The following is a 19481-nucleotide window of genomic DNA, read 5'->3' on the forward strand; positions in this document are numbered from 1 at the left end:
AATTTTCACTTACATTCATTTTTCTATTGGTTTATTTCTGAAGAGAAGTGACAGCTTTCATTATCTCCTCAATACTTAAGAGGATCAAGTGTCAAAACAACTGGCATCTCAGTTGAATTAGAAACTAATCGCTTCTCAGTAAATAAGTATTTTATCAAGGCTTGGACATGATCTATGTAATCTAAGCACCAGCAAGACATTTAATTCCTTGTGAAAACAAAATTTAAAAAGGTGGGACCAGCTGCATAGCTTTCCTCCAGACCACACAATAAGAACTGATTTGCATTACAGCATGTACATAAACCAAAATTAAGTAGGCATTTATACGTCTGTGACGCCAGGATGAGATTAATACCAACCACAGCAAGCCTTATTCTCTTGTTGAATCACTTCTGACTAATTCCTATCTAATCCATCCCTAATGCGCCCATGTCTACAGTATCTGTTACCCCATAAATACACTTGGCTACAAGAGACTTTCTTCCTGTCCGCCATTACAGGAAGATGACTTGGCCATCACACCTCCATTTCAAGCAGCACTTCTATAGCATGCTGAAAATACAGTTCTGGTTCGTATCTGCTGAATTAGGGATAAAAAATTAAAGTTATCCACCCTAACCATTTCCATCCTTGGTATATATCGAGAATCAAGTTGAAAAAGATTATGATACAGCTAGACCCTACTCAAAAACCAAGCTCAAAACTAAACTTGCTGAGGGAACAATGCTGATATTTAGCAGGAAACATGCCCAATAACTTTAAAAACAATCAAGTTTCAGTGTTTCAAAATGATGCATCTGGCCATTCAGTTTAACACATCCCCAATTCCAGTTCCCGGCACATTATTCTCAGCCCATTGCAATTGCTGACCTGTTACCAACATCAGTGCTGCAGGGACATTTTGGAGCCATCTGTTAGAAGTCTCGCATTTTCTGCCTTGCATTCCAGCCTTTGGGGTGTGGGATTATTTTTAATTTATGGTTTTGTTCCCTAGGACAGCCTTAGAAACGTGCACATCCTGCTAGCTTCACGGACCCAGGGGAAGAACAGTCACACACCATCAGCTTCAGTGCACTCAAGAGTGAAGGAGCAAGGATCAGCAAATCAGTGACTTCTAACCCCAGACAGCATCTCTGAGAAGCACCGTATGTATTATATACAATCTCAAAGAGGGAAGCCTTTAGCAGAAAGAAGCCAACTCAGCAGTCTTCCATTTCTCAGAAATTATTTAAGTTCCATCAAGTTTCTTCCCCAGATACTGAAGAAAACCCATCGAGCCCACAAGCAAGCTGCATGTTATTCTCCAATACACAGAATATCCAGCTTATTATCAAATTGCTTACCTTCCATACACTTTTGTTCTTTGACAGATTTTAAAATCATTACAGTCTGTTTCACAGAACCATTCTTTCATGTTATATACCAGGAAAGAAGCACCCGTCACCAAAGGTTAGGTTGCAAGATCATGAACATTTAGACTTGCATTTTACCATTAGAGTATTACAAGACAGTTCTTTATTTTGAAAATTAAAGTGCCAGGTTTATGTACAAACTATTAAAATAATACAAAAAAGTAAACTTAAAACCTGCTAAGAAAGCAGTGAGGTCACGTAGCTGCCTCCAGAGTTTTCTACAGAGTATTCAACAAGTTTAAGACCAGAATTTGCCAAACAGTCCTTCCTAGATGTGGAGAACTGGAGAAGCTAGTGGTGATTACCCAAACCCCCCATCTGGCAGAAGGAAGGTGCCCACATTTCACCAGATAAGTAGCGCATGTTTCAAGAGATACATCTAAGCATTCTAAGAATTAGCACCTTTGGCAAAGTCTAATATAAAAGGGATTTTACTGCTGGGGTTACACTAGCCTCCTTAAAAGTACCCATGTCTCCACACCTCTCAACAGGGGGATTTTAGTACAAAATATCAAGTCACAATGTGACTCAATATGTTTAATCTTTCCTTGTAAAGAGGAGAGCATACACACTAACTCATGCCATCTCAGTCCATTTAAAATTCTGCATCCAGGGTGAAAGAGTTGTCTGTGGGCTTTGACATGACTCCCATCCTCTGATATTCACCTACTCGCTTCTCAAAGAAGTTGGTCTTGCCTTCCAGAGAGATGTTTTCCATGAAATCAAAAGGGTTCTCTGCTTTGTATATCTGAAATGCAAAGGTAATGCTACAGTCACTAGGGGTGCTCAAATCTTCAACCCATGAAAGCATTAAAAAGATCAGCTGTGCAAAGGCAGCTAATGACACCACTGATGGGCTTGCTACATAGTGAACAAAACCTCTGCCCCAAGTCTTCTCTGTTCATTCCTGCCTTTACATCCCAATTCCCATTAGACAGAAGCACAGCAACTCCTACATGTTTTTCATTAGCATCCTTTTGCTTTTTCTTCTGTGGGTACCCACACAGCTCCTAACAGCGGGACTAATAACAGGATCTGTACGTTATACCAATATTGCTGCAGCCATTTTAGGATTCGGGTTTCTGGAAGAAATTAAACTTGATATGGTCTTTCCCCCATGACAGATTCTGTGTATTAACCTTACCTTTTTAAATCCCAGTTCCAACATAAGCCGGTCTGCTACAAACTCGATGTATTGTTTCATTAAAGAGCAGTTCATACCGATCAGCTTAACAGGCAGTGCCTCCGTCAAGAATTCCTGCAGAAAATAGAAGCACATCGTGTACAGCAGCTCGCATTCATTCTGCGCTGTCTAGGGTAATTTTATACCCAACAGCTCCACAGCTTTACCCTTAATTGTGATCAAGTTCCTAAACAAGCAGCAGACAATTACCTGTTCTATGAGAACTGCATTCATGATGATTTCTTTTACCCTTTCCTCCGATGGTTTGTGTATCAAGTGCTTGAACATGAGGCAGGCAAAATCACAGTGCAAACCCTAGGAAGAAGTTTCAGAAACTTATGTCACGAACGCTGATTTAAAAGAACCACTCGAATCAGTAACACAGAATAACCACTAGCCTAAAGTCTAGGCACCATTATTACGCTTGCCACATGTGTTGTCTGCAGACAAACTTCCTGCCTAACCAAAAGGAGGTACAATTGAATTCAGGCCAGTACCAACTGCACTTGTTCCCTCAGCAAGGTACGCTGAGGGAAAGAGTTGGTGAGAAGCTTTAAGCTACTTTTGAGTTAATAAAATACTTTCACCCACTAAGATCCATGAGGCCACATATTTACACGCTGTAGTGAGCTTTACAGACTGCCTCTTTCTAAACACAATCCTGCAGAAAAATACAGGCTCCAGCAGAATATCATTACTTCGAGCTACGTTGCACATCACCGTATTAGCTGCTAAAATTTGAGTCCTACCTCATCTCGACTGATGAGTTCATTAGAAAAAGTGAGTCCAGGCATTAATCCTCTTTTCTTCAGCCAAAAAATTGATGCAAAAGAGCCAGAAAAGAAGATTCCTTCCACAGCTGCAAAAGCTACTACACGTTCTCCTGTTACAAGAAAATGGATATTGGTATCACATAGAAGACTTAACAGGATTAAAGCTGAGAAGTTGTGAATAGACCAATAAACAGAGTCCTCCAAGGAAAATGAAGCCTTCTTCTCAAGGGTGCTATAGACTGTCCATAAAACTATTATAGCAAAGGCTTCTGGTTATCAAGTAAAACTGTGGAATATGAGAAGTAAAAACAAATTAGAGTAGCTAGCAGGTAGCTGAAGGCAAGGCTCCTTCCCCTAGGTTAAACAATGCTGCCTTTTTCCAAAGATTGCACACACAGAGCAGCCATTTTGGCAGCAGATTGAAGTCAGTGTCTGCTCATCCTCAATTAAGTGAGGACCTTTGGCCTCACTTAATGCTTTAGTAGTAGTAAAATAACGATCTCTACCATCTCCTCTCACCTGTGAAGCGAGACATCAAGAATCACTGGGGCAGAGGAGCCACAGCCTCGAACTGTTACAAGGCTGCTGGAGACCAATGGCCAGTGCAGTTCCAGACATGCCTTACCTATTTGTTCGTACAGCAAAGCGTATGAAGAACGCCATGTGAGCTATCATTATTTGAAACGCCAACAATTTCACAAATATTCATGTTCATTTGCAAGATGGAAATCTTCATCTCCAGAATTATACCAGAGAGCATTTATTCATCCTGTGACAATCTCTAAACTGTCTAGAGAAATGGTGGTTCCTCCATTCTGCTAGGGAAGGAATTTCGCTTTGCTTCCAATAGACGTACTCACCATATGTTGCTTTCTTGTCCCCAATCCAGCGGATGGCCCAGTCAGCCTTCTTTTTAACACATGGTAACGTTTCAATAGCATTGAAAAGGAATTCCCTGCAAAGAAAAAAGCATCATTAGTATGAGACAGCAGCACAGCAACTAACACAACGCTCTGAGCCATAGATGGTATTATTCTTACAAGTGCTCTGTACCCTCAGCACCAATATTGAAGTAACCTGACCCATTTTATTTTGCACCTATCTCTATTTGTGTCCATCTACTACCTCTGCACCACCTTTCTGTCATGTCAACACCAGTTCACATGAACTCCTGACAGTGTCAAGGGGAGTACTGTTTCATCAAGTGTTATACTTGAACGAGGCTTTCAAAACTACAGGCCAACCTCCAATGACAAGACCTAAGTTTTCAGGTAAGCAATTCTTCCCTAAACACTTAATGGAATTAAGCACCACGGAGTAGACAATTCTTCCTTAATCACTTGGTGGAATTAAGCACCATGGAGTAGAAATGTCGTCAGCTTTCAACAAGGTATCAGCAACTAAATCTCTCTCGACCACATCTAGTGCCATATGATATTCCTCTCAACAGATGTTGGTCTTACAAGAAAATACCAGAATAAATCCAGTCTAGACTGCTCAAAAGCCCTGAATTTAGCTTTAATACACAACTCTTGAATTGATCCATCTTGTTACACTTTGGCTTTGTTTTTTAATCAACATCAAAAGCCACTTTTGGGAAATAAAGTGTTTGGCTTGCTTTTAAACCAAGCAAAAACAGTCAAGTCACTAGGTGCTAAACATTAACTAGATTTCCTGGGTTTTAGAGATTTTAATAGAAGCGGTAAGATTATTTAATTCAAGTGGTAAGATTCTCAGTGAAACTATCCTACAGAACTACCTGCTAGGTGCAGTGGGTCCTCTATATGAGAGCTTACTGTAATTTAATATAGCCACTTGTTTGACTGTTCTATCTTTTAGATAGTTTCATTTCTTACTTTCAGTGTTGAGTGGTTTCAGTTTCCCGCAATCTAAGCAAATTCTCACACACTTAAGAACAAAAAGATTCTGAAGTTGCTTTTAAGCAGCACTTTTAGCATTATTTTATATACATCTAGTTCAAACCCCAAAACCAGCTTTTGAGTCAAAGTAATGGATATACATCACTTAAATCTCAACAGTTAAGAGTTTCAGACCTTTCATTACCAGGCAATACTAACCTCTCCTTAGAATCTTTGACGTACGTGTCAATCAGAAGGCTATACATTTCTGAATGTATATTTTCCATGGCAATCTGGAAGCCATAGAAACAACGAGCTTCTGTGACTTGTACTTCTTGACTGAACCGCTCCACCTAGAGGAAATAAATGAGCATTTGTGAAAATTTTTAACTAAGTTACAGACAGCACCACTGCTTCTAACCTGCAACTACTCTTGCTCAGCCCACAGAGCTCTCTGCAGGTTAGTCCCAGAAGTGTGGACTCTGAAAAGGAAGAGGAGGAGCAGTTGCCCCTCACAGCTCCAAGTCATGAGTTGGTTTTTAATCCAAGGAACAGTGAACCTTCTTAATTTTCCTCAGCCTCCACTAGGGAGGAGAGCACTGACAGGTTAGAAGCAGATCAGGGGCTCTGAAGTGGGCAAGTGCTACTACTACAGGGCAATGCTCACCGGGGAAAGGGCAAACTTGTGTATTACAAAAAGCAACCTGAGTCTGCTAATTAGCATCAGGCACCACTACATGCTCTAAGCAGACAAGCTAGCAGTTGTGCCGTTAACCACGCAGTTATTTGGCTAGACTCAATTCCCTGAGCAATTCAGTATCAGGGCTCTGTCCCCACACTCACCAGGTTCTCGTTCACAATGCCATCGCTGGCAGCAAAGAAGGCGAGGACGTGAGAAATGAAGTATTTCTCCTCGGGCTTCAGCGACTCCCAGTGCTGGAGGTCTTTCGAGAGATCGACCTGAAACGTTAAGAGAAATGCATTAATAGAAGACATTAATAGAAAGCGATGAAACGAGGAAGAAGAAGAGCTCCCGAGGCAGGGATAGTGTGGGTGAGACACCCGTGGTGAAGCCTCAGGGGTGCCCCAAGGCTTGGGGGGGTCTCTGAGGGGAATTGCCCGGGGGGAGCACTCACCTCCTCCGCCGTCCAGAAGGAAGCCTCGGCCTTCTTGTACATCTGCCAGATGTCGTGGTACTGGATGGGGAAGACGACGAAGCGGCGGGGGTTCTCCCGCAGCAGCGGCTCCTCCTGCTCGGCGCTCCGGGGGACCTGCGGCGGGCAGGGAGCGGCTGAGGGAGGGGAAACGGGCCCCGAGGGGCGCCGCCGGCCCTGAGGGAGCGGGGACGGAGCCGCTGAGGGGGAAAAAAGCCGTCGGGGCGCGCACTCACCGGCTCCTGGAAGATGTTGCGGGCCGCCTTGCTGGCCAGGACGCGGCTGCTGCTCGCTGCCGGGGGCTGCGGGGAGAGCGGGGCGGTGAGAGGAGGGCCTGGGAGGGAAGGAGGGAGGGTGGAGGGAGGGAAGGGGCCGCTCACCGTGTTCTCCTTGTCGCTCAGCGCCAGGCCCTTCAGGGCCGGCAGCCGGAGCTGCTCCTGGCGGGCGGCGAGCGGGGCGCGGGCGGACAGCATGGCGGCGGCGCGGCGAGAGACTGGGCGCCGGCCGCCCGCGCCGCCCCCTTTATATCCCCTTCGAACTTGGCGCCACAACGCCCCGCCGGCCAATCGCGGCCCGCGCCGCGCCCGGAGCCCGGCGCTCATTGGGTGGAAGGCCGGCCGGCGGCCCGCCTCCCATTGTGGCGGCGGGAAGCGGGAGGAGCGGCACGGAGCTTTTGGCGCGCTCGCGAGCCGAGGAAAAAGGCGGGAGAGCGCGGAGGCCCCGCCCACCGAGCGGGCAGGCCCCGCCCCCTGGGCGCTCTGCCACCCCCCCCCCCCCGGCTGCTGTGGCACCCCCATGGCGCCCTGGGTCCTTTTCTTTCTGTAAGAACAAGTGCTGTCCCCCCCGACCTCGTATATTTAAGCCAGTCACACACTTCAGGTCACAGATCGGGGGCTGAGCTCCCCTGGGCTGGCAGCCCCCAGAAGAGGCCAGCCCAGGCACTGGGCTGGGGGCGTTTGTCCTGTTTAGGGTCACGGACTGATGGCAGGCACCCACCCCAGAGATGCTAAATACGTACCCCAGCCCCGGGACACAAAAACCCCATCCCAGTTTTTTGCGCCACAAAGACCACATCCCAGTACCCTGAAAAACCCACCCCAGGCCACCCTGATGGCCTCCAAACCTCATATAAGGCACTACAAGCCATAACAGCTGTCTGTTGCAGTAAAAAAAGAGGCTGTGAGGCCATCAATGCTATCCCAGCCTCCTGTATCAACCATGGGTTTGGGTGTCAGGGAAAAACTCCTCTAGGCCATCGTGCTCCACAGCCAAGGTGGTGTCCCCCCGATGGGATCGGGAGGCACGGGGCAGCTCCAGCCATCACCAGGAAGGCGATTCCTGGGGCGGGAGGGGCAGGGAGGCCTGCCAGCACCGCGCAGGGCCCTGCTATCTCCTGCCACCTCCTCAGCAGGCACCTCCGCCCTGCCCTGCTGCCGGGGAGCGGCCGGCAGATAGCCACAGCCAACCCCACAGCCCCGGCGGCCTACCCACCACCCCACAAAAGCATCCCGAAGCCGCCGGTCCCCCAGGCTGCCACTGGTACCACCACTCGTTGCACTGCACCGCCACTGCAGCTCAGCAACCGTCCTGAGATGGCATGGGGACAAGCCCTGTGTGGTGACAGAGGGCTCTGCAGGAGGGAAGGCACATGGCAGGGCTCGGGGGTGCGGAAGGGGCCTGTGAGGAAGCACGTTGCTCCTAGAGCTGCAAAAAAGCCATATTTGAGACTCCACGCCCACACTTTTTTCTCCCATTACAACAGTTTAACCCGTTTGCATTCATTCTTCTCCAACAAGCCCGGTGGGTTCTGGCAGGAGCCCTGTTACTGTCCCTGCCCCGACCCACTGGGCCAAAACCCAGGCAGCTGCATGGGGCTTGCAGGCCACACACGGTACATGGTCATGTACCTACAGTCAGTGTGATGGAGGACAGCAAGCACGGCGAGCCCTTGTGCATCCCCCTCCATGACACAACTGCATTTGGGGGCAACCATTTCCAAGCAAGCACCAGAGCCGGACTGAAGGCAGCAGGGTGCCACCCCGGCATGCCTTCATCTAGCGCCTCTGGGGATATCACCTGCCTCAGGCCCTTTATGTGGGGGCGTGAAATGGCACTCTGCTCTTCCCGGCTCTGGCCCAGAGTGGAATTTTTCAAAAAACCAAAAACCCAGCCCCACCCTGAAATTCTAAATAGCTTCGCGCCTCCTTTGCTGGGCGGTATGCAGGCATTCAGAAAGGCAGAAGTAATGGCAGCCCGGGGCTGTGGGATGCTGTGTCACCCAGCCCAGGCTGTACACCCAAGGGATATCAACGGGGGCACGGTCCCGTGTCCTCCCCAGCTCCCATCAGCTGCAGGAGGAGCTCAGCACGGCCCCTGTCCTCACACCACCCTGGTGGCAGCCCCGGTGCCACCTCAGTGACCACCAGCTTGGCCAACGAGCTCGGAGGTGGCCCTCGTAGACTGAACCAGCTCTGCTGAAGGGAAGGAGGCCTCACGTCTCCCCAGAGCCATTCTGATCTTTAACTTCATACAAACCGCATTTCTTGCCTTTTCAAGGTCCTTGCCTGCCGTTTACAACTCCCGGGAAAAGTCTGCAGATAACACGGCCGCATATGTGGTTTTAATGGTGTTTTAATGGTGTAACAGGGCATGCTGTTCCCTGGCTGCTGACAGAGCTGGACACAGAGCTGTGGCTCGTAAGCACCAGATAGAGGAATCAGTGTTACAAGAGTTTCGAGAGCTGGAAAAATCAAACTTTCCAATCAGCTCCACTTGCTCCTCACCACCAGAGGTGAGCAGTACACGAGGGCCCCGCTGATTTTGGAGCCTTCCTCAGCATCCATGGGGTTGTGAGACAAGGCTGTCAGGAAGGCCTCGCCCTGCCATTCTGGTAGCACCACGCGCTTGTCTCCTCCTGTCTCCTCCAGCTTTCCAGGCAGGAGGCGATGTGACAGGCAGGGGATTTTCAGGCCTAAAGGGCCCTGATCACAGACAGCGCGCCCGATCTCTTGCCACACGTAGAAAATTACAGGCCCTTCCTGCAGGAGCCTGTCAGTCACCGCAAGCGAATATTTCCACTGAAGCTTCCTTTGGGTTACATTCCTCTGCATTTACTCACGCGAAATGCCGAAGCAGGAAGGCAGCCCAAGGTCCCTTGCTTCTGGGCAGCTTATATTGCTTACGGTGAGCAGAGATCCTGCACAGCAGCTTTTCTGGTGCATCTCAGTGACTGCTATCACAGCACCAAATGGCCCGAGCTCCTCTTCTCTTGCTCCTCTTTGGAGCTTGCCCTGCTTGCAAAGCAGCCCGGAGCCCCCATGTACCTCAAAGAAAAGCAGCCCCAAAATCATGGAAGTCTACAACTGAGGAGATCAAGGCAGGACAGCAAATGGTGATACTTCTCATTGCCTGTTTTTCTGGTGGCATCTGCCAGAAACAGCTCTGCAGAGCCTGGAAAGGTTCAGTATTTGTCTGGGTTTGGTCACAATCACATCAAGATGGGACCAGCATGCTCCTTTCATAGTCCTGTTGCAAACGAGCAACTTCCAGGGCAAACCTCATCACAGGGCCCAGCAGTGACTCCATGGGGGCAGAATAAGGTGCAGGGGACCCTTTCACTGCTCAGTCCCTGTGCACAACCAGGGAGAGGCAGGAAAGATCCCAAATAAATGTGAGTAAGTGAAAGACGAGATAGGCACAAGCCTGCTTGTGAAGGCAGTGATAATGGGCGGTGAGTAATGAGCATAAACCTGGCCTGTCTCACTCTGGCCTCAGTGTTAATGAGCCTAAAAGCAAGACCATGTACTGGGGAAGAAAACAGGGAAAGCTGTTAGGAGTAGCCAGATAACCCCCAGCACTAGCAAAATGCTTCTGACCAGGCACTGCTGTAATCAGCTGGCAGGGAAGGAAAAGGGCATCGGATCTTTTGGCCTTGGGCAGTAACCAGAAAGTGGGTTTCAGAAAAGAAATATTTTTCATCAGTGCAGTTTTGCATTGAACCAGCTTTCCTGGTGACATGGCAGATTCCTCCATTTCCAGCCATGATTTTAAGACTTCACTTGACAGTTTTATTCGGTCTCATCATGATTTGCTCAGCAGTTACTGGCAAGTTTCTCTGGGGGTAAAGGGATTAGGATGGATGATTTGATTAGCCCTTCTGCCTGGCATCCATCACGATGCTCTGCAGCCAGCCCAGGGGCTCAGCTGCCCCAGCTGTGCCTGCTGACACACCCAGCTGAAGGCAGGGGAAAAAAACCTGCACAAGATGGTTTCCTGTGACTGTAAACTCAACACACCAAAAAAAAAAAAAAAAAAGCCAGATGTGGCATGTCCCATCCCCCCCTTCCTTCTAAAACCTGTAACAAATCTACTCTCTCCTCCTTTCCCATAGCAGTGCTTGGGGCAGAAGAGGCATTATTTTGTTTTGTTAACAGATACAACTCTACAGCCAAATTACTACTGGTGTTTCCTTCCTAAAAGTTGAGAAAAAACTCCATGTCAATCACACATGGATGCAGCAAGGCATTACATGACCATTCGTTACCTGCTCTGCGTTAGAGTTGCACCTCCTCTACAGTTTTCCACAGTAGTTGCCTTCCCCTTTGACTGCCCCCATTTCTTCTCTAGTTTTTCTGCTGTTCTCCAGTATTTAAGTTCTGGTCTATGCCCTTTTGTCCAGTGCTGTCACATGAATGAATTCTTCAAGACAAAGCAATTTGCAGCCTCTTTTGCCTGGGCTCCTTCCCCATCCCTGCCCTGGCCCTAGGGCTCACATATGAGCTGGTCCTGCTGAGCACCAGGCTCCTTCAGCTGCTTCCAGCCTCCTTTTCCCCAGGCTGCCAAAAATCTGGACCCCAGAACCTCAGCTCCCATCTGTTGAAGCTCAAAAGCAGCTTTGCAAAGTGGCCCCCGTGTTCCCCAGGGACACCCCTCCCCTTCCTTGGCACCATCCCAGGTGCCCAGCCCTTCCCCTAAGACCTGGTGCCTGCAGCTCCTAGCAGCTCCTATCTTCTCTGCAGAGCTCAAAACGGTTCAGCTGCAAAGCTGATGAGCAGGAGAGGACCACACGCTTTGCCAGAGGACAGGAAGGACGGACGGCAGCCACAGCCCCAGCGGAGTCCAGGGAAATGTCCTGGGGGGTGGATGGATGACGGGCTTGGTCCCAGCCCACATGCAGACAGCAATGCTCCCTTACCAAGCGGGACAACCTGGAGACGTTTCTCTGTTTCCGAGCGCTGTTTTTTAAACACAGCTACCTGCACAAGGCACAAAAATCCCCCAATAGAAGAGCAGCGATGAGACAAGGAAAATTTTCCCGCAGGGAAGCGCATAGAAGAAGAGCTGCCCATTCCCACCCCTGGGGAGGAGAGGGGGCTGGCGTCCCCCGGGCGCAGCAAGGCAGGGGGCACAGGCAGGCCCCAGCAGGGCTGAAGAGGGGACTGCAGAGGGCAGGATCCGTCCCTGCCCGGCCTCAGCATCCTCCCCCGGCAGCTCTGACCCCTCGGGGACAGCAGAGGGAGCCCGCAGGCCTCCCCGTGCGCCCCCGCTGCGCGCACAGCCCCGGCCGCTGGAGCTTTGCGCAGGGTTTGGCCAGGGCTGGGGGCGCTTGGGCAGCACGGCAGGGAGGAAGAGCGAAGTATTACAAATCTGCCATCGTATCCTAGAGGCAAAAATAAAAAAAAAATAATAAAAAAAAAGCATTTTGCCCAGAGTAGTCAAAGTTCCTCTCCTTCTCGTCTCCCTGCCTGTCCCGCTCTTCCTTCAGCCCGGGCACCCCCTCGCCACCCCCAGCTGCACCCACCCTGCACCTGCCCCCTGCTTCTTTTATGTGCCGCCCGCTGTGTCGCATCCTACCACTTCCAAAAACACCCCTCAACACCTGGAAATAACCTATAGTATCGGTCCCAAAGGGCTAGGAGAGATGGACCACGGGGGGAAAGCAGCAGATAAGGACATCGCTGGTTCCCCAGCTCCCTGCAGCCACAGGGATCGAGTCAGCCCTGAAACCAATGTGCATGCACAGGAGAGGAGAGGGATGGTCCCCGCCAGGTGAGAGCAACGAGCAGGCTCTTGTTGCCTGCTGCAGCAATGCTAGCAGAATGGAAAATACACGTTAACTTCTGGCTGAGCAGCTCCTTTCCCCCTGCTGCCTCCCGCGCTGGAGGAGAACAAGCCAGCTAGCAGCCTGCCCCCGTACAGAAGCGCCGTGTCCAGCGTGTCCTTATTGCCAGGTGAGGGGACATCAGCCTGTCCGACACCAGCCCTGGCTCAGCCTCCGGGCTCAGATGGGGCTTTCGGTGCTCGTTTTGTGGGGTGAGCCCAGATTTCGGCAGACCCCTGCCAGCTACAGCGGGGCGGGCTGTGGTACACGCTGGGAACGAAGCCTCGCCAGCTTCCAGAGGCGGTGAGGCGAGCGTGGTCACCTCTGGAAAACGCTGCGAAGCACTTTCAGGGCTCTTTGAAAGGCCTCCCACGATAGCAGCACCTCAAACCAAGCAGGAAAATAACCCCTTGGTGCAGCACCCAAGAGCAGGAGAACAAAGCAACCTCCTTCATCAAGTACTCCTGAAAGAGCTTTTTACTCTCTCCCTGTCCTCTTCTCCCTCCGTGAAGCACCAGGGGTGCCTTCAACCCACGAAGGACCTTGCTGCCAGCATCACTGCTACCCGGGAGTGTTATCCCCAGCACAACAGGAGGCAGGGGAGAGCGTGGAGGACCAATTCTCCTCACAGGTATCTCAGCTCCATTCCTCATCAGGCCTCCCCCAGGCTTACGTCAGTGCTCGCAAAAGCTGGAAACCTGGTTTCATGGAGTCGTCTTTGAGCAAGGAGCACAGGACTTGGCCAGTGCCTGCTCACAGTCCCCAGAAAGCCTTGCACAGCCTTTACGAAGTGCAGGCTACATCACCCCCATGGCCGTTACTCTCTCTAAGCCAGCCTGCAAGCCTCTGAGCTGCTCCTGCAGTCCCAGGCAATGGCAAGCGGCACAAGCGGGGGATTTTATCCCCGGTGCAGAGGCAGTGCTGTCCCCTCGGGGGCTCTGGCACTGCCCTGGAGCCGGCAGGGCTGGCAGAGGACCTCGAAGGCCAAGAGGCTGTGCTCATCAATACCGCCATGTACTGATGGGACAGGCAGCGGTGACTTCTCTCAGCCAACTGGACCAGGGTTTCCCTGTTCTTCCACTTATCTCCTTTTCACAGGCCTCAAGCAGGACATTTTATGAGCGTATTTTTAGCTGTATTCTTCTCACTGGTTGCTCAAGCCGGTTCAAGCTGCTATAGCATTGTACAACCTGTTGTGGTTGATTCACATTTAGCATTGTGCAAAGAAAAAAAAAGAGGGAAAAAAAAGAAAAAAAAAGGAGGAAAAAAAAAAGAAAAAAAAAAGAAAAAAAAAGACTCCTAACAATTTGGGTTTAGAGAGAGAAAAAATAAGGTGAGGTTGTTTTTTTGTTTGTTTGTTTGTTTGTTTGTTGTTGTTGTTGTTTTTGACCTAAAATCAAGTCAAGCCTCTAAGAAGTGAGCGAAGAAAAACAAGTTTCTAACCCAGAAAAGCTCACTGGGCACTGTTAAGCACTTCACCAGCTGTGTTTTATTCACCAGGGGGAGGGCGGAGGGTCTTCCACTCACAGCTCTCTCAAGGCGATTGTTATTTCTACTTAAAATGCCTCCCGAAGACTCTGCTTTTGGGTCTAATCAGTGCTAAACAAGAGCTGGGGGAGAGCTTTGTCTCGTTTTAAACCTAAATAACCTCTTTATGGGAAGTTCTTCTGGAACTGGTGTAAAAACAAACTTAAAAAAAAAAAAAAGAGAGAGAGAGAGAAGAAATCATATCCTTCTTTCCAAAGCAGACCTCGGCTGCTATGGTTACTCACTGTGCTGGGAAGAGCCCTTCCTTGTGTTCCCCTTGCTTGGAGCTTGTGCAAACCCCAAGCCCAGCTGCATCTGTTTGCAGACTCAGGGCCACTAGCGAGGATTAAAAGGCTCGTTTATAATAAATTACAATTAAGTACATTTAGACTCCAAGAGAACGACAACTTTTGTATAGAAACCAGCACTCAGCCTTCAAAACTAGCAGAAACAAACCATCTTAAAACCATTTTAGGAGACCAGACTTTTTCCTTTTGCTCTCCCATTTTTTATTAAGGCTAGATGAAAAGCAACAGAAGCTTTCAGTGGGTCGCCTCTCAGTATCAGACTGCGTCTGTAGCATGAGGTAGGTTCCTCTGACACCTTCAGTATGATTAAAAGTGTTTAAAATAAAGACAATAAAATAGTTGTGTATGAAATTCATATAGAGATCTTAATTAAAAAAAAATAATGGAGAAAGCAACATAGTTAAGTAACAAATCAAAGCACCGAGAAGCTCTCGTGTCCCTCCGGATGGTGTACCTTACTTCTCTTTTATAAGAAGTTATTGAATCCAATTTATAAAAGGGCCTTGTTCCCCTGATGGCTGAAAATGACAATTTAAGGCTACACCTGTAGCAATAATACACTCTAAAAATGGCTGCAGCATCCTTACAGCTAACCAGACCAAGGTAACCCCCGTGCAACGTGTGACCAGCCGACGTCAATGGCTTGCAGGACCCGTGAGCGATCCCCTCGCAGAGGCACCCGAAGCACTGCAGGAATGTGCTGCTGGTCCCTGGCACTGACCCCGTAGCCCTAGGTCCAGGGCTTCTCCATCTCAGGATGAGGGGCTCGTTCAGATCACGTCCTCGTTTGCTTTGCTCTTGCACCGAGAGCTAGACACTCTGTGAGAAGCAGGCGGGCTGGGGCTGAGGCTGTAGGCGCATCTCAGCTGCTTCTGCAGCCCCCCAGGAGTCCCTGTGGTATTTCAACAGCTCTGCACAAGTCAGCTGAGCCCGAGACCCACGCCTCCAAGACAAACGTCCTCCGGGCACCCCTCGGATCAAAAGGGAGCAAGGAGACCTGCTGCTGCCTTCAGGCAAGCGGTGCTGAAGCGCTGCCAGCTGTTGAGCTGAGGGTTTTGCCCGCACAGCGAACTGACTCAGCTGGAAGCAGGATGGCATCGGGCTGCGCCGGGGGAAACGCGCTGCCGTCAGCACAAGGTTTTATAGCACGCAGTGTATTATTTCCATCGTTATTGCACCCAGGTGTCAAACAAGAGCCTGGAGATTGAACGGCAGAAGGTAGCACACAAATGCACGTGGTGGTTTCCAGCCCCGCGCCCTGCTCCACGGCACAGAAACCACCTGGACTTGGAAGAGGTCGCAGCCTGCCCCCGTGTCAGAAGTTTCCAGTTAAATCCCCACCTTCCAATGCCTTGCTCAGAGCTCTGAGCTGCTAGGAGTAGTGCAGCCCTGCTCTGGCTGCCTGCTTTCCTCATCTCTTTTATTCTCCTGGCGGGCCGAGACCGCTTGGTTTGTGAGGACTGGTGGTTAATAACTCCGGTCATTAAGGTGCTGAGCACTTGCCAGCCAAGGGAAGTGTAGGCAGACATCTGCAGCCTTTTTTACTGTGGTTTTGAAGAAAGAAAAGGCCTTCTAATTAAGTCTGTGCTTACCTCAGAAACAAAACCTACACGCATTATCAGGAGATTCAGCACTAAGTTCTTCTGGGGCTGTGGGAACCGTTTACACCAGCCAACAAACCCCGTCCAAGAGGTAACCGCTTCCACCCCAACAGGAGCAGGGGAGCTTCGTTAGCCAAGGCTTACACCGTGCTGTCACAGGGAGATCCCATGTTTGCAGCAGCATTTTGTAATAATTAGTGTCACATACGTTGTCTCCAGGACTTTAATGCCCAACCTGTGTAAGGGACTTTTCACGAAGCTCAGCAGAAAAATCCTCGTTATTAAGCAACCCAGTATTCCTCTGTAAGTATGCTCTGCTCTTACCAATGCCCTGACATGTCCCAGAAGAAGCAGGCAGCAGGCAAAAGTCTGACTTGCTCATGACTCAGTGACATTAAGTCAGCTTGCTTTAACTAACCGTCGCCAATGCAGCGAGCCCTACTCACCCCATAACTCAATTAAATAAAATAAAATTTGCAAAACGCCACTGTCCCCAGATCTAGACACGGGTCCCACTTGGGGTCAAGACAATTGGTCTAAAAAAGCAGATATGACAGCAAACTTCCATATTCTCTGCTTTATTGAGGACACTAAAAGCCTGTGAGGACTCATCTCTAGAAGTACCTGAGGCACTGGTCCTCCTTCTTCTGGGGATTTCTCCCCAGGTTTAGGAAGCACAAACTTGCCTGCAAGCGCTGTCAAGTGCTGCTGAGAACCGACCCAGGTATTTCATGGTGTCCTGGGGCTGGCTAAGCAGTGATGAGAGCCCCAGGGGAATAAAAGGGGGGGGATTTTCGCAGAGATGATGTCCAGGTGGTATTGTACACAGATTTTACAACCAAGGGTGTAGAAGGTCAGTTAAGGTCTTGCTTGGTGTGATGGTAATAAACAGTTTGGGCCTATGGTAAAGCAAAGTAACAGTAGAATAAAATCATATGTGATAATAAAGGTTATGAGTAAATAATATCACAGATCCCATAGTTTTGTTTGAAATTACTTTTCTAAGCAGAGCATCTTTGCTCCCTAGGGTCTGGCCCCATAAGGCACTCTGTCTTCCCAATTCTTCTGCTTATATTTTCCACCTTCAGCCACACACAGCTCTCACATCCACTCTGATTACACACACCCATATCTACCCCCAGCTTTCCATCAGCTCCAGAACAGCTTTTCCCTCCTGTCCTTCGTACAAGCCAGGGCAACAAACTCAAGTTCACCACTTTCAGTGCAGCCAGCCCTGGCTGGACCAGATCTCTGGTGCAGGGTCAGCCACTGGAGTGGTGAATTCTGTCAATCTGCCCTGTTCCCATCCCTGTTAATCAATGCCAGCACGGGCAGGGAGCATTTCCAGCTCGTGTTCCCGTGGGGCCATGGTGCTGGCCACCTGCTTGGGACCCAGCCAGCAATGCCACCCGGATAACCGCCTTTTGGCCTTCCCTGCAAACAAGCGTAGCCTCAGAGGACCCATCTGTGTCGGTAAATAAATGCAGACAGGGCTTGTCCGCAACACAGAAGCCCTCTGAGAGAGCCTGGCTGCCTCTCTACAGCTCCAGCCTCTTGCCCCCACCAAAACTGGAAGACCACCCCCAATGTGGCCTGGTGACCTCTTCCCCAAAACCTCCCAGATCCCTTGACCAAGATGATGGACGTGCACAAGGTTGGACCTCCAGGCCTTGAGTGGGCACTGTGGAGGCCTCCTCCTCCTCCACCTCCTCCTCTTCCTTCTCCTCCTCCTCCTCCTCCTCCTCCTCCTCCTCCTCTTCCTCCTCCTCCTCTTCCTCCTCCTCCTCCTCCTCCTCCTCCTTCTCAAACGAAGCACGGGAATATTCAGATGGGAAGAGCCTCCCAGCAGTTACGTGCTCCAGCCCCTGGGGGCCAGCTGCCAAGTCGGAGCAGGTTGCCCAAGGCCAGGCAAGTTCTGACAGCCTCCAAGTATGGAGACGCCACGGCCTCTTTGAGCAGCCTCCTCAGTGCTTAACCATGCTCAGGGTGAGGAACTTTTCCCCATTTTCAGTGGGAACGTAGCCTCTTGCTGTTTGGCCCTAGAGAACAGACCAAATCCATATTCTCATAAGCTCAGGCCCACGCTTACCACCATGCAGGAAATCAGGCTTTGGTGCTCATCTTTTGCCCTTCTACTCCTCCATGGCTCCAGCCATTTATTTCCTACCCTGACATATTTGTGAGCTGCCCAGGAATGGGGTCCGGTGCTCCCCAGGTACCGACTTGCACAACAGCACCAGGGCTGCCTGTCACTGCTCATCCACAACGCTGCTAGGTCGTGGCTTCAGCACACCTATGGGGATGTCTCATGGACGTTGTGAGAACACTACTAACTGGTGGCCGTACAAATAACGTTCAGAATAATCCTGAGCAATCCTAGCCCACTGACACCTGAAGGCCAGGCAAGGCACCTGCAGGGCATCTAAAATGCCCGTATGTTCCCATGGGGAGGTTCAGCTGAAGCATAGTTTGCTGGTGTCTCTGGTCCTCCGTGAGCAGGAAAAGCAAAATCCTTCCTTGCCAGCGGTGCCAATTTGCCCAACTCTGTCCCCATGGGGAGGTTCAGCTGAAGCATAGTTTGCTGGTGTCTCTGGTCCTCCGTGAGCAGGAAAAGCAAAATCCTTCCTTGCCAGCGGTGCCGATTTGCCCACCTCTGTCCCCAGTCTTTGTTTCCAGGTTTGCCTCTCAGAGAAGATGCAGTCACTGAGTTTACAATCAAAGCCCTGGATCCGCGAGCCGTGTTTTGGGGAAGCCAGGGGAAGCGATCCTCCCTCCCCTCCTTCCCTTTTGTCGCCTCCCAGCAGCACAGAAGCCAACGCAGCTCCGAGCCCTCGGCCCTGCCTTCTGGCACAGCGCAGCCCGACATCGTTAGCTGCCTGCTGACAGCTTTGTTGTACGTAAAACCTTCCCTGCCATGAGTCTCATCAAAGGTGAAATACCAAAAATCGCACGAGCTCTTTCAACCAGAAAAACGCCGAGGCCCCCCCTCTAGGTAAAAGCACGTCATTTGGCACTTCAAAGCCCCGGTAGATGAAAGGATGCTCTCTTCCCAACTGCTGTTGCCAGCAGAAGCGATGCTTCCAGATAGAGCCCCAGCGCAGGATGCGCGCTGCCACCGGCAGCCCTGTTACGGACCCACCCGGTGGCTGGGTGTCCTCGGGGACACGGGCTGGCTGGCACCAGCGCGGCTCATGCACAGCACGCAGGGGTCAGGCACGATCACGTTACAGCCTCTCAGCAAGTTGTTCCAGGCCTGGAGCCGCTGACATTATCCAGGTGCGTGCCTCCGACCAGGCCGTGGGACGCTGCCTTGGCTCCAGCCTGAAGTGGGCTAGGGGCACACGGGGACAGCCAGCACGGCCCTGCTGCCAGGGGACGGCCCTGCCAGCTCCCATAACTCATGTGGATGTCTGAATACTAGGTCAGCTTTACTGCTTGCTGGTAAGATATTAACCTCGGCTGGTTTTTTCCTCCCTGCGAGTTAAAGCCCCTGGGGAACCGAGTCAGACGCTGCCCAAGAGACCTTGGGAGAGCAGGCCTGGTGTCACCCGCCCGGTGTCACCC

The 19481-nt window shown here is 50.5% G+C and overlaps 1 protein-coding gene across 2 annotated transcripts in view; it reads right to left on the reverse strand.

The window, feature by feature from the left end:
- Window positions 1-1498: 1498 nt before the first annotated feature.
- Window positions 1499-19481, reverse strand: part of RRM2 (ribonucleotide reductase regulatory subunit M2) — a 65427-nt gene continuing 47444 nt past the window's right edge. Inside the window, exons 2-11 of one of the 2 annotated variants that reach the window (XM_083827989.1) lie at window positions 6762-6858; window positions 6618-6683; window positions 6364-6498; window positions 6071-6187; window positions 5447-5580; window positions 4229-4323; window positions 3345-3478; window positions 2806-2910; window positions 2557-2670; window positions 1499-2160 (exon numbers count right to left, since the gene is read on the reverse strand). In XM_083827989.1, coding sequence (XP_083684115.1) covers window positions 2008-2160; window positions 2557-2670; window positions 2806-2910; window positions 3345-3478; window positions 4229-4323; window positions 5447-5580; window positions 6071-6187; window positions 6364-6498; window positions 6618-6683; window positions 6762-6854 — 1146 coding nt within the window. In that variant the 5' untranslated portion in view covers window positions 6855-6858 and the 3' untranslated portion in view covers window positions 1499-2007. Of the gene's footprint in view, window positions 2161-2556; window positions 2671-2805; window positions 2911-3344; window positions 3479-4228; window positions 4324-5446; window positions 5581-6070; window positions 6188-6363; window positions 6499-6617; window positions 6684-6761; window positions 7194-19481 lie in introns of those variants that run through there. The other variant, XM_083827988.1, reaches the window with a different exon arrangement.

This window comes from Anser anser, assembly GCF_964211835.1.
Source record: "Anser anser genome assembly, chromosome: 3".
NCBI lineage: Eukaryota > Metazoa > Chordata > Aves > Anseriformes > Anatidae > Anser > Anser anser.